At 46.0% G+C, this 15,100-nt stretch overlaps 1 protein-coding gene across 1 annotated transcript; it reads left to right on the top strand.

The window, feature by feature from the left end:
* The first annotated feature begins 228 nt into the window (after positions 1–228).
* Positions 229–14,374, top strand: SF3A1 (splicing factor 3a subunit 1). Its single transcript, XM_052796882.1, has 16 exons — positions 229–424; positions 2,436–2,548; positions 4,332–4,536; positions 5,367–5,624; positions 6,074–6,148; positions 6,869–7,019; positions 7,502–7,695; positions 8,339–8,456; positions 8,570–8,755; positions 9,129–9,250; positions 9,425–9,667; positions 10,338–10,548; positions 11,324–11,478; positions 12,321–12,422; positions 12,640–12,711; positions 13,645–14,374. Exons 1-16 carry the CDS (start codon positions 359–361, stop codon positions 13,744–13,746), a joined length of 2,373 nt encoding a protein of 790 aa, XP_052652842.1. The 5' UTR covers positions 229–358; the 3' UTR covers positions 13,747–14,374.
* The last annotated feature ends 726 nt before the right edge of the window (positions 14,375–15,100 follow it).

The following is a 15,100-nucleotide window of genomic DNA, read 5'->3' as shown; positions in this document are numbered from 1 at the left end:
AGACCACGCCCCCTCCAGGAGACCACGCCCCCCGCAATGGTACGCTCCTCATTCCTCCGCCTTTAGGGATCCCCCCCCATATGGCGTGCTAATGGCACTCCCCACGGCGCATGCGCTCTGCCCCGTTCGCCCGCCGGTGGACGGTAGCCCGCGGTCTGCGCGTGCGCCCCCCCGCGGGCCCTCGCCCCGCAACCGGCTCGTCGCCCCTTCCGTCACTTCCGGCGCGCATGCGCATCGCGTCGCCTGCGGCCGCCGCCATTTCGTCCGCGGCGGTGTGGGCTTCCTCCGGTTCTCCCTCGTCTCGGCCCGGGTAGCGGTTCCGGCGGGGAAGTTCTCCCCGCCGCCCCGAGGGAGCACCATGCCGGCCGGACCGGTGCAAGCCATGCCGCCGGCGCAGCCAGCGCCCCCCGCGGAGAGCAAACCGGTGCGGGCCGAGCGGGCGAGGGGGGGGCGGGCGGGCAGGCCGCGCTGAGCTGCGTGGGGTTGTTTTGGTCTCTGGTTTCTTACGCTGCCCCGCTTGTCGTGTTTTTTGGGGGGGGGGGCTGCAGTTCCCTCCTCCCGTTTGCTGCCGATTCCCGTCGGTATCGCCCGCAGGTCCCCGTTCATCCGCCATCAGCCTGCGGAGGGGGGACGGACGGACGACTGGGGGGTGCTATACTTCGGTATAAGGCTGAGTCCTTCCCTGGAAGCGGCACAGGGTTTGCCGTAAGCGATGGGAACGGCCCTGCCGCCGGGAAGAACGTGTGAAAGGATTCAACACGTCCCAGTGCACTTGAGAGAGCGTAGCAGTCCCACGTTTCGCAGTACCTTCCACGATTCTCTTCTGTCTCACCTCCGCAGGAACCGCTTCCCGAAATGGGAATACAGCTTCGACATCGCTGGAGCTGCTGTCCTGACAGCACGTTCCAGCAGTTTCACCCGGCGGCATCAGCCCTTGTGCAGCCGTACAGCAAGCTAGCGTAGGGAGCTGATCTGACTGAAAATCTGGGGTGATTTGGTGTAGCTAACACAATTAGGAGGAAAATTGTGGTTCCCCCCCCCCAAAAACCCCAGTGACTTTCATGCACAGAAGTTAGCAAGGCAGCTCAGCATTGTGGTTAAATAAAAACATCTCTCAAGTGTGGTGTTGCTTTATACTTCAGCTCTTCAAGATGATGTTGTTTGGAGGGAGTGGGAATGAAAACTAAAAATATTTGTGGTACCTTTCTCTTAACACACTTTATTAAGGTTGTATTTGACTCGAGAGAGTTTTCTGCCCTGGAGTCGCCATGGATTTTGCAGAGCTAGTAGCTTTACTGGTATTTTAAAATTTCCCTGACTGTTCCTGTTAAGATTATAAACATTTCCCATAGACCTGTTCTCTCTTATAACAGCTTTTCTTGAGAAAGTTGTTTGGTGAAGAAAGAGGAGTGACATCTTCAGTACCCTGCAAAGAGCAGCTTATATTGTCTTACTGGAAGACAAAGCCATCCACAGGGAGGGTTCTGGGATCTTACTTTGGATCCTCCTATAGTATCAGTGAGAAAAATGCCCTGCAGAGCTTTCCTCTACAAACAGCTTTTGATGTAACCACAATAGGATTAAAAAGCTATGTTTTATTTAATGTGGAGTTAATCATTCAGATTCTAGTTTCTTGTAGTCTCACAGGCCTCTAGGAACGCTCATAACTTCCAAACCTGTTTAGCAATGCTGAGTTATTCCTAGATGTGGTGTTGTAGGTATTCCCCTACACTGCCTCTTGGCTCGGCATTTATAAACCTACTTGGGGTCAAGGCTGAGATAGTAAAAATGCCGGGAAGCCTTGTTTTGGTTCCCATGGAGGAGCCTTCCTTGTTGTCTGGCTGTGCCTGTCCCAGCAGCAGGTGCCCTTGACAAGCAGAAAAACATTGTCTCCCACCCTGAGAAGCTGAGGAATTCATTTGTGGGATGGGTGGTTCAGATTGTTAAACCAGATCTTTGTGTCAGGAAAAATTCAATTATCTGGGGGCTGAGGAGGGCGATAGATGCTCCTGTGTGCCTTTTGGATTGCTGTTTGGAATACTTAGTTCTTACATAACATTCATTAAGCACAGGATTGCAGAACAATTCGTTAAGGTGTGTTAGGATTGTTACTCCCAATGTAGATGAGGAAATTGAGAGAGGAGAGAGATGACTTTTCCAATTCAACCACCTGAAAATAAACCTAGTCTGGGTTTGCAGCCTACCAGGCTAATTTTCACCCCCTGATGCTGGTATATAGCACATTACTCAATATTATTTGAAGTTCCTTTTCTTGTTTTCAGCTTTGATTTAGGCTATTTGAATTTAGTATCTTGACTGGTTGCAAACACCACAATGAAAGCTGTCCACCTCTTCACCTTTTGAATAGTTGCTATAGTTGTGAGGCAGCAGTACAGAGGACTGTATGTATGTGTATATGTACATTTTTATTACAGCCAGAAGAGGAGCCAAAAGAGGAAGCAGCACCAGCGAAGCCTGTGGTAGGAATTATTTATCCTCCTCCTGAGGTCAGGAATATTGTGGACAAGACTGCCAGCTTCGTAGCCAGGTAAACAACACTGGTGTTGTCTTGTGTTTCCTGAGATTTTCATGCTTCTCCTCTTCAGTGCTAATGTCTGTGCAGCTCCAGAAACAGAAGCAGGTCACAGTCCCGTGACTTTACATGAAGGCTTTTAAGGATTGAGTCTATACCAGTGAGACAGTGGAAAAGAAACGACAGTATTCTACTGAAGAGGTGTAAGACATGCTTTGCTAGAAAAACTGTGGTAGTAAATAAAATAAAGTTCTTGGCAAAATCTATAGCATGAGCTGCAATAACCAGGTAACAGTTCCTGTTCCAAATGATCTGAAGGGGAAACAAAATTCCAGGTAGAAGGGAAGCCTCATTACAGGTGCTCCATTGAGTGATGAAGCCAGGAAGAGTCATGACTGTGTTTTACAGTGTGTAGGCAATGATTTTTCTGGTACAAGGGTGCTCGCTTGTTTGTTGAGCCCTGAGGTTAAGTCCCATCCCTGTTTGTGTACAGCTTAGTAAGCTGTGTCAGCGGCTGGGGTGTGTGCTCATCCAAGCCTCAGTCATCTCTCTCTCTCCCTTGATAGGCAGAGGGAGAGAAGTGCGTACCTCCAGAGAGTAGTCTGGTCCTCTCTTAGGATAGATGAGCTGCCCGTGATGTGTATGAGATTTTTTCCCTTGTTGACTGTAGCAGATTGATTAGCGTGAATATAGACGTCAAATTTAGGGGAGGAGTCTAAAAGTTGAATAAATTTTACTCATTTGGGCTTCTTCCATTTGCCTAATGTCATCATTCTGCAAGTGCAAGTTGTTAGTGCTACGCAGGCCATCTTCCTTTGCTGTTTTTTGATGCTTAAGTATTTCTAGCTGTCTTAACACGATGTGAGGTCTTAGGGGACCAGATCTTGCTCTTCCTAGGAGCGTATGAGTAGCACACGAGGTAAATACCCCTCAGCTGGCTGTGCGAATTCTTAACCTTCATGGCATCCAGACAGACTGAACGCTGCATGCCGTTACCTCATGAAAAAGGGGTGGTTGTTGCTGCTGTGGATTTAAGACAATTACTAAATGCTGGTCTAGTCAAAGACATCTACTGTGTAACTGATCTCTAAAATGCTGCCAAGGAGCGTTGGCTTCCTTTGAGGATAAGGAAGGGGCTGTGTTTATGCTTTGGTATTATAGAAACCTCCTCTTTTGGAAGAGGCAGAGGTATCCAGAGCATATGAAGAGAAACATGCTATAGCAGCTGTTAACTTTCTGAAACTACCCTGAAATAAATGGCTTGCACTTTGGATGGGAGGAATGGATGTTACCTGAACTAAAACTTACGGCTCTCCTAACTGCAACTCTCCAGCATGGTCAGTCTCTGCACAGGCTGATGGTTACCTACTTTTTTCCTTATATGAACTTTCTGGAAATGAAACTAGTCTTAAAAGCTTGTTAATAGAGCAAATAAAATTGATCTAGTAAGTAACTTGTAAACTTCATCCAATAAACTGTCAATCCAGTAAATGACCTTTTGTTTGTGTGTAGCCAAATGAGATTGTATAACACTTGTGAGCGTGAGTTTTTAATTTTCTTAAGAAATATTCGCTGTGAAGTGTTATAGACTAAATTAGGACAAATGCCTTTAACTTGTGCATGTACAGATGGCTGCTACATTGGGTATGAGTTACTTAGAGGTAAACTCCTTCCATGTAGGAGAGAAAATTGTCTTCTGAGGGGCTGATGCATCAACACATCTTACTATGAAAGAAACAGACATTTACACTTGAATTGGTGCCCATTCATCTAAACAATTTATCTTTTTCCTCCCCAGAAATGGTCCAGAATTTGAAGCTCGAATTCGTCAGAATGAAATAAATAACCCTAAGTTCAATTTCTTGAATCCCAATGATCCTTACCATGCATACTACCGGCACAAAGTCAGCGAGTTCAAAGAGGGTAAAGCACAGGAGCCCTCGGCTGCTATTCCCAAGGTCATGCAACAGCAGCAGAGCGCTCAGCAGCAGCTTCCACAGAAGGCAAGTATTCCTTTTTGCTTTGGTCAAGAAGTTGGCTTCTGACTGGCTGTGTCACATCCTAATGTTAAGCAGGAGGTCTGAAAGACAAGGCAAATGATGGAGTTAGTTACCCATTTGCAAAAAAGACAGCACTGAGAGGCTTGGAGTTTAGTGTCTGGGACTTGGTTTTGATGTAGATGTGCATCCTCTAATTGCTGGTAACACAAAGTCGTTTGTGAAAGAGCCAATATATTGTTCTACTTCGTCTGTTTTAATTACTTTTAGTTCTGTGTTGACTGATGCGGTACTTACACTAGTGGTCGCTCAGACTGTATGAGTTTAGGACTCCTGCCATAGGCAAGTCTTTAGAATCCCTTGGAGTTCAGTTTGGGCTTGTTGCATGCACTGTTTTGTAGAAACATTTCCTTTTTTTATTGCTGGCAGGATCAACTTCCCCTTAAAACGTGGAGTACAAAATGTTGCTAATCTTGTTTAGTTGTGCCTTTATACCTACTGGATGGAAAAAGGGCACTGACTGAATCCGAGTCTTTTACAGGCTTTGCATGGCCAACAGTCACACTGTGTGGTATTGACCGTCCTGGAGGATTATAGCGAAGTCCTGATAATTTCCAGTTTTGTTAGCTGTTGGAGCAACATTTTTTTTATAGTACACCTAAATACAGATGTCCAGATATACCCTGTGGTACTAATTGTTCTCATCCTTGCAGCTGCCAGGATGTCTAGACTGATGTTGTTTTCCTGTAGCAGCTAAGGGAAAAATGAGTTCTCCCAAGTGTTTGGTAACGGTTTGTTGAGGGCAGTCACTGAGCCATCTCTGTTCTGCTCTGCAGGTGCAGGCCCAGGTGATCCAGGAGACAGTCGTTCCGAAAGAGCCACCTCCGGAGTTCGAGTTCATTGCAGATCCTCCTTCAATCTCGGCCTTTGACTTGGATGTGGTGAAGCTAACGGCACAGTTCGTGGCTCGGAACGGGCGGCAGTTCTTGACTCAGCTGATGCAGAAAGAGCAGAGGAACTACCAGTTTGATTTCCTTCGCCCCCAGCACAGTCTCTTCAACTACTTCACTAAGCTGGTTGAACAGTACACAAAGGTACTCTTGGCAGTTTATCTGTCAATTTGATTCCTTCAGCAGCAGTACTGATTTTTGAAGACTACCAAAGCCCTACAAAACAGCCAGACTAGAAATATGTGCAGGTCCTGGAGTCCATCCTTTAAATCTCACTTTTTAGGTAGAGTGGGTATCTCATACATTGTTGGCAGCGTGCAGCGCTGAACACAGTGGGCTGTTATTTAAATGTACCAGACATTATTGTAATATAAGTAAAAGTTGTGGGCTTTTAAATATGGAGGGTAGTTGGAAGGCCAAGAGTGAATATTTTTAAGCGCAAGTGTAAGCAGTAGGAGGATTGCAATAGACTGAATGGAATGTAGTCCCAGGGGTCTGCTGATATTTTTATCGGTGTGGAAAGAGAATAATTGCTTTCAAGGAGGCTTTGGCAAAAAGAATTGTCACCAACTGTCACGCAAAATATGTTTCAGATCTTGATCCCACCGAAAGGCTTACTCCTCAAACTCAAGAAAGAGGCCGAAAATCCCAAGGAAGTCCTAGATCAGGTATTGCATGAAAAATTTGCAAAATTGCTAAGCATTTCAGTTATGTTTTGAATTTTTTCTCTTTGCATGTTTCTGACTTATTGGCAGCAAATATAAACATACAGAGGATAGGATGTGGCCCCTGTAGTCACTTGAATACAGGGTACTCAAGCTTGCCTTTAAACCATTAGCTAGTGTTCGTATTGGGGGAAATTTACTCGTGGCAGCATAGAGGCATAGATAGTGCACAACCCTTTTCCAAGCGCTTTACAAAGAATGTTTGCCTCTCAGACGACTTCAGTGTGACACCTCGGTCACTTACAGTCCTTCCAAGCTGTTCTTTATTACTTAGACTTCTGTCTTCGTCACAAAGACTGCTTTTCCTTTGGAAAGGCGGCATTACAGGGTTGTAATAAGGTGTCTGTGAATTGTTTGCTGGCTGTGAATCTTCAGTGATAGCAGAGTCACATCATACATGGATGGCCTGGTCTTGGCTCAAGAAGTCTGCAGTTTCAGCTTTAGAAAACCACTCTGCAAAGCTGGTGCAGTGCATTACTCAATAGGCAAACCTATGGTTTCTAAATGAAATACAAATATTTCTTTGTTGTGCCAGGCGTCTGAAATAGCGCTTATGTAATTGCCCTGAAAGGGTTGGTAGCGTAAACTTTTAGATGCTTTAGAGATGACTGTGATGTGTTTCTTGTCTGACATTTGGTGTGTGCTTTATGTCTGCTTGTGCAGGTGTATTACAGAGTGGAGTGGGCAAAGTTCCAGGAGCGAGAGAGAAAGAAGGAAGAGGAGGAGAAGGAAAAGGAGCGTGTTGCTTATGCCCAGATTGATTGGCATGACTTTGTGGTTGTGGAAACAGTTGACTTTCAGCCCAATGAGCAAGGTACGGAAGTCAAGTGTTGTAACCTCTATGAAACTCTGCTCCCTTTGAGTAGGGACTGTGTCCTGAAATGCTGTTTTTAGACAGTCATTGGGTTTTACAGCTGCATATCCTTCAAAGATGAAGGAGAAAGCCTTCTAGTAACTGTGCAGGGCTGGGTTTTTTTCTGGAGTCAGTAATGTTCTCATTGAATGAAGTCCAGGACTGCATCAGTGTCCACTTTTCTGTTTCCACCAGGACAGCGGAACTTGTCCCACTTTCTAGTAGTGCTTTCACCTATAAGTACATTCATCTTCATGTGTCAAGCTGATGTTGGTCCGTATAGACTCCATCCATTCCCTTCTATATACCTTGGCTCCCAGGAGATTCTGATGCCACTGCTGTGTAAAGAAACTGCTTTTCATTCAAGAAACTGATATTTCTGTTTGTGCATTGAGCAACGAAATGGGATAGAGAAACAGAAGCTCTTGTTTTCTGTGTTGTAGGGAATTTCCCTCCTCCCACCACTCCAGAGGAGTTGGGAGCTCGAATCCTGATCCAGGAGCGTTATGAGAAGTTTGGGGAAAGTGAGGAGGTAGAGATGGAGGTGGAGTCAGATGAGGAAGATGAAAAGCAAGAGAAAACAGATGAGCCCCCAACCCAGCTGGATCAAGACACACAAGTGCAGGATATGGATGAGGTAACTAGCCAACAGAATCAGCATTACTTTTGTCCTGTAAAGTTTGTGTGCTTTATGATGCCCTTCATTTTCACTGTAAGAAGTTCCTCAGTTTCGTGAGGAAATGAGATTTCCTTCTGATGGAATTTCAAAACAACCTGGTTTTGCTGGAATATAGGTTTTTTTAATGTTTTCCATGACAATACAATTTCCAAGAGAGAAATCCAGTAATTTTGTCACCTAATGGTGTGGATTTTATGTTTCTGTGATCAAGCCTTTGGGGCTTTCTTCTGCACAGAGTCTGGAACACTGAGAGGTGACTCATATTAGACTCTTCCTCTACCCACTGTATGTAAGCTGTTTTTCTGGTAACAAGGAACAAGAGCATGGTTAACCATAAGCCCCTGCTTGCTGTGCTGTGGTAATGTGGAAGCTGAGGAGTACTTGCTTCCTCTTCTGGGTCCACTGAATATCTGAATCATGATTATCCAGAGGAACCACTGTAGCATAGGTGTCTAGAAGCAAAACAGCTCTGTTGCTTTGAAGCTGCATAATCAGTTTGTCCAGCGCTGCATAGGGTTTCTATGCCTTTCTCAAATCTTGTGGGGGTGTATTTGACTACAGGAACTTGGTTATGATTTTTCCCCCCCCCCCCCCAAATAAGGGCTCAGATGATGAAGATGAAGGTCAGAAGGTTCCTCCTCCTCCAGAAACCCCGATGCCACCACCTCTTCCTCCCACGCCAGATCAGGTCATTGTGCGGAAAGATTATGATCCCAAAGGTAAATCAGGCTGGTGAAGAAAAACATTATTTTTTCCTGAATAATCACAAAAGCATTTGTTTCTAGGCTGCATCCTCTGATGTGTTTTTAACAGTGTGGTTTTGTTTTTCTAGCTTCAAAACCATTACCACCCGCCCCAGCTCCAGATGAGTATCTTGTTTCCCCCATCACTGGTGAGAAAATTCCTGCCAGTAAAATGCAAGAACACATGCGAATTGGTCTCCTGGATCCTCGATGGTTGGAGCAGCGTGATCGATCCATCCGTGAAAAGCAGAGTGATGATGAGGTCTATGCCCCAGGTCAGCTTGAGCATCTGACACAGCTTGCAAAACCAAGTTCCTAGATGAGTTCTGTGAACTCTTAGCGCACCCCCTCACTGCCCCCAGGTCCTACCAATAAGGACCATCTTAAATGTAGCTTTCTGTGTGATGTCCTCAGTGTGCTGATGATGTGGATACATTTGTCATTAGTACATTGAAGCCTTTCTATAAACTTAAAGGCAAAGAGCATTCATTAGCTGCTGCTGACCAGCCATCAGCTGCAGTCTCTTTTTAGAAAGAGCAGCACTCGGCTATTAGGTACCAAATAATTTAAAGATCATTAACAGAAGCTTGATCATGTTTGACTTAAGATTATATCACTTGAGAGAAGAATTTCTCTTTTTGCCTGCAGGTTTGGATATTGAAAGCAGCTTGAAGCAGCTGGCAGAGCGCCGTACTGATATCTTCGGTGTAGAAGAGACTGCCATTGGTAAAAAGATAGGTGAAGAAGAAATCCAGAAACCAGAGGAAAAGGTACAGTGGAAACTGTGGGGTTTTTTAACAGATTTCTGTAGTATTATGAATGCTTAGAGAGACAGGAGTCGTTTGAACTTTGTTCTTGCTGTAAAGCTGCTCTCTTGATTTATTTGCAGCTCACGTTGCAGTCTGGACAGACTGGAGTTATTCTGATTTATTGTATCCTCTCAGGTGACCTGGGATGGCCACTCGGGCAGCATGGCCCGCACACAACAGGCTGCTCAGGCCAATATTACTCTCCAAGAGCAAATTGAAGCTATCCATAAGGCCAAGGGACTGGTGCCAGAAGATGACAGCAAGGAGAAGATCGGTCCCAGCAAACCCAATGAAATGCCCCAGCCACCCCCTCCTTCCTCGGCATCAAATCCACCAGCTAGCGCTCAGCCTATCACATCCGTGCCTCGTCCACCCACAGTAAGTGTTTGGGCTTCCAAAAGCAAACGGCTGTGGCCGTGGTTAATTAGAACGGAGTCCTGGTCAAGGGTTATAACAGCAGGGTGCTGGCTTAGAAGCAGATTTTGAGTGAAGTTCATGTTTCTGTTAAACCATCAGAGGAACTCTGTTGAACTTGCTGTTAAAAATGGAAAATAAGGCTTAGGTGGAGCTTTTCATCCTTAGAGGTACCAAAGAGACTTGGTCAGATGGGCAGTGAGATCTTGGAGGAAGGGAGTATGGCTAACAAAGGAATGGGTGGGGGCCTTTTCTTACGTGTAAAAGGTGTGGTGCAGAACAAAACCAGCCGCAGGTAAGAAACGTTGACAGGTGACTCACTTGCCCAGTGTTCCTGCCCCAAGGGTTCCGCTACATGACTCTGAAATAGCTCCTTCTTTAAGATTGCTGCATGGCTCTTGGTCTGATAGCTGAGTGGTGAGGGAAGGAAGAACCGGTTAATCTGTTAATGAGGCTTCTGTGCCTGTTTACAGGCAGCTTGGGCTGGCCATACGGTGGGCTTGCTGAGGTTCCCAGCAAGTCTTTGGCCAGCAGAAGTCCTCTGTGTGTTGCCCCAGTTATTTTAATCAGGATTGTGAACAGCATTGAGTTTTCCTGCATGCATCTGCTAAGAAAAATTACCCTCTCTCTCCAGATGCCCCCTCCCGTTCGTGCTGCTGTTGTTTCTGCAGTTCCAGTCATGCCTCGTCCCCCGATGACTTCCGTTGTCCGTCTGCCTCCGGGATCCGTCATAGCCACCCCCATGCCACCGATAATCCATACCCCACGCATCAACGTTGTCCCCATGCCGCCCTCTGCTCCTCCCATCATGAGCCCCCGCCCGCCTCCCATGATAGTACCAACAGGTCAGTAATTTCAGCTTTTTCTGGTTAATTGTCAGCTAATTCCTGTATAAAGTGGACTTGAGCTTTGATTCTTTTTTCCTTTTGTGCCTCTGATAATGGTGTGTAATTGGGATTGCGGACCCTAAGTCCCATCATTAAGAATTTTGGGGTCTTTGATACGACTTACCTAGCAGTACTGGTTTTGGGCTCAGACTCCTCCTGCAGCATGAAATACAGAGAATTGTCTCGCCTGTTTTATGTCTGTGTCCCCGCGAGCCTTCCCAGGTGAAGATTAAGAATCCATGCTGCTTTCCAAAAGGAAAGGGTAAAGGGTAAAGAGGAACTGCTAGCACCTCACTGGGTGTTACAACTTGTTACAGAAGTTGCTGCTGCAGGAGGAAAAGCTGTTGCCTGGCCCCTTTCCTCACAGCAGCTTCATCGCATTGGGTGCTTTTAAGTTGAAAAGCACAATGTAAAAAACAAGTCTTCCTTTTTTTTTTTTAAAAAAATCGAGGTGCTGGCACCACTCTGCATGCCAAACCGAAAGTGTTTTCTTTTTTGCAAGATCTGCAGGAAGCTCTTATGGCTTGTTGTCTTTTCCTGGACTGTTTCCCAATATAAAAGATCTAACGTTTGAAGTTTGCATGTTACTGTTGGTTGTGTTAACTTCCTCCATGTATTGTGGCATTTATTTTCAGCCCTTACTGCTCTGCTAAAAGTTTTTACATAAGGGAGTGTCTGTTGTATACTCAGTGGATGACTGCAGGTCATGTTGTGTCCCCCCATCCCGTTTCAGCATTTGTCCCTGCGCCTCCCGTGGCTCCGGTTCCTTCCCCGGCACCGATGCCTCCTGTTCACCCGCCACCACCGATGGAGGATGAGCCAGTCTCAAAGAAACTGAAGAGCGAAGATAGCCTGATTCCAGAGGAGGAGTTTCTGCGCAGGAACAAGGTACGTGTGTGGGCTGGCTGCTTGTTGAGAAGCGCTGGAGTCCTGACCCCTCTGGGCTGGTCAGCCTCCTCTGCCCAAAGAGGATGTAAAGCCAGCTCACTACACAGAGGGGAGCTGATGTGCAAAAGTACTTCGCAAGGGAGTGACTTTCTGAGATGGCTCCTTCCTACTGTCAATTCCTGAGCAAACTGAACTGCTTTGTGTTTTACTGGAGAGAGCAATGCAGCACTACACCCAGAAGTTCAGAACGATAGTGCTCTTCTGTAATTAAGGGCAGTAAGAGGTAGGTTTATAGGAATGTAAAGAGGAAGTAAAGCTGCTAATAAGCAGCCTTTTAAGCAGAGGACTGCTAAGCTGGAGATGCAAGGAGATTTAATATATCAATGTCAGCATGATAGTATGGTAATGTGGTATATTCCATAACAACATGAACTAAATGTTAGACTGAATTCCTTCCTGAAGAGTGCCATCATTGTGGGTTGAGTTTTAAGTCTTTTAAGAAGGCTGTATGGTTTTCCTGGACGTCTGCACAGAGAAGCTGTCTCCCGTTTAATGCTTCCTACGTTCACTCTGTAATACCGTGAGTGTGTGTGATGCTTGGTGAATGGCATGCAACAGGAGGGACTAATGAGAGAAATCCAACTAAATGTTTTATTTTGGTAGCAGTGAAGTAACTTTCTCAGTGTTGAGGCAAATACATTTCTGTGTGTTTACTGAGAAGTTGAGATATGTGGCTGGTTTTGGAAATAAATAATTTGTCTGCTGCTGTGCGTCTATAAATAATTTGTCTGCCCACTCTTTTATCATAGTCCTGTAAGAGACGTTATCTTTGTTTCCTCTAGGGTCCGGTCACGGTCAAAGTCCAGGTTCCCAACATGCAGGATAAGACGGAATGGAAACTGAACGGCCAAGTGTTGGTGTTTACCCTGCCGCTCTCAGACCAGGCATGTAGCTTATTAACCTGGCCTCTACCCCTTGTTTTGCTACCAAGTTTCTTTGCTTTGAGAATAGCAATTGACCTGCATGGCAGGAGCTATAAAACTCTGGATGTTCCCCACACTGCAGCCTCTTGCCCAGCGGGGTTGCGTGGCTGGGGAAGCAGTGCTGCCCATCGGTACAGTGGGGAAAAAAAGCCTGAGCAAGGTCTTTGATTCTTCCTAGGTGTCTGTTATAAAGGTTAAGATCCACGAGGCCACAGGGATGCCAGCTGGGAAGCAGAAGCTGCAGTATGAGGTGGGTAAAAGCCCTTCAAATCCTGTTTGTTACTTCAGTGCTTTCTCACACACAGACTGATTTTTTATGAGAAGAACTTGTAATGTACCTACTGAGATGCTGGGAGGAGCAGAGGGAATGGTTTTCCCGTCCATACAGCAGACTTGGTTACAGAACTGCACACTGTTGCAGCAGGACAGGCCTTTAATAGGTGGCATCGTCACTGCTGCAGATGAGTCCTCTAAGCTTGATGGCCTTCTCTGAAATCAGCCGATTGTTTTATTGGGGTTTTTTGACATTTAAATGCAGCAGTCTGCTCCCACTGATCTGTCGAGTGTGCTGTGGAAGGTGGGCGAGAGCACCCTGAAACCCTGAGAGCTCTGCAAAGACTTTATCCAAAACAAGGAAGGGAAGAGATCTCTCTCTCTTCCTCTCAAGACTGGAGCTGTTAGAAGGGCACCCTTCCTTTTTAATAACTTGTTTCCAGTCATGCATGTGCTCAGGCACAACCTGCTGCCTAAGCAGTGAACTTTGTGCACTTACCTCCTCGGGAGTTCATCTATGGGCAGATACTGTGTTAACCCTTAGCGAGGAAGGAAGCTTAACTTAAGTTTTAAGTTAAAAAAAAAAAGGGGGGGGGGGAGGGGGCAGGGATTGGAGCCTAAATAACTTCACTTGTGGTGGTGACTGTCTTTATCTGTATGTTTGTAAAGGTATATGGTGTATATTGCCTGTTTGTAATCTTGCATCGTTCCCAGCATACCCACCTCCTCCGGTACCCATCTTCTGAGACCCTGGGATCTCTCCAGGGTTTTTCAAAGCCTGCAGCACTCTGTCATCACCCTGTTCTGAGAGTACAGCCAGGAGGGCTTCATCTGTGTGGGGTTTTGTGGGAAGGGAACATTAAGATTTCTGGTGTGACTGTTCTATTTTTTTCTTTTCTCCTCCCCTCAGGGCATCTTCATCAAGGATTCGAACTCCCTGGCTTATTACAACATGACAAGTGGCTCTCTGATTCACCTGGCACTCAAAGAAAGAGGAGGCAGAAAGAAATAGGAGCCGTGGAGCCGAGACACGTAACATGGCTGCATTGCCACTAGCGTAACCCCAACCCTTTGAATCCTCCAGCCTTTTAGGGCTGCTGTGACTGCCTGCCAGCTCTAGTTTGAAAAGAGAGACTACAAACCCCGTGTTGGGGTGGCTGATGAGAGAGGGGAAGTTGACAGAGCCCTGAAATGTGTAAATGTAGTGACCTAGTATGTAACTGCAGCAGTCTGTTAGTGATCGATCCTTTGCTCGAGTGCTGTCTCTCCGTTGAATTCCCTTGTGAAGCAACATTGAGGTCGTGCCCAGCATAGTCTAGTTCCATCTCTGAGGGATTTACACTGACCAAGAACATCATCTGTCTGACTACAGTGCTTGCTGCTTCATTTAACCTTTTTCTAATCGAAAATTTCTTCCTTCTCAACATACTTACTAAACCCCTTGTTCTTTCTCTGTCTCGGATCTATCTGTAAGAGCCTCTTGCCTTGACCCTGACTTGGAAATTTATCGTCCCTCAGCGTGAGTGTACGTGGCTGTTCCCTGCGATAAAGGAGATCTAGGTCTGTGCATGCTGAACAGCTTCGTGCTGCTTCTGTACAGCCTGTGATTTGTTTTAATAAACACGCATCTCAGTGCGGGATTCTGTCTGTCACAGCTCTCGTTCCTTGGGTTTTAGGTTTTTCAGTTGGAGGTATGCCTGGCTTCAGAGCACTTGGGTGGGTTGCGGGGAAATACGTTGGGGTTTTGTAATTAGGCAGTTTACTATAGGAAATCCTTTTATTTTCTAGGAAAGGCTGCAAGAAAAGGGTTCTGTTAAAATTTCCCTAGTGCTACACAGTTATTCCTGAACGTGAAGCATGTATATATGAATACTTATGTCTGTGTATGCGGGCAGAAAGACTACTTTGAACTTGTTGAGAATTTCATTGGAAAACGTGTTTTACACTTTATATCATGCAGCTGGCATCTCTTGGTTCTGGAGAGCGTACAGATCTGGAAAACATATTATTTCTGTACCTTCAGTCAGAGCTGTGTTGCAGTTTGACAGAAACATAACACAGAGCAAAGTTAATCGACAGAGAATTGGGTGCCAAGGAAGAGGCGGTTGTCTGTGATTTGGGTATCTCTGTTCTTTTGGGATAATTCAAAGCCGTGGATTTTTTTTTTTTTTTTTTAGTGGTGTTCAGGCATTACAGGAACATCCTGTTTACCTTATTCTGCGCTTAGGGGAGAGAGAGATGAAGCAGGAGGGAAGAGCCAGCATCCTCCCGCCTCCCTTGTGCCCCTCTCGGAGGGCGGGAGGAAGCCGTGTTGCTGTAGGGAAGGAGCCTGGCGCTGGCCCAGCCCAGGTGGCCGCTGGTCCCCT

The sequence above is a fragment of the Harpia harpyja genome, chromosome 9 (genome assembly GCF_026419915.1).
Source record: "Harpia harpyja isolate bHarHar1 chromosome 9, bHarHar1 primary haplotype, whole genome shotgun sequence".
Lineage (NCBI taxonomy): Eukaryota > Metazoa > Chordata > Aves > Accipitriformes > Accipitridae > Harpia > Harpia harpyja.
Note: the sequence above shows the minus strand (reverse complement) of the source record. Positions and strands in the feature narration are given on the sequence as shown.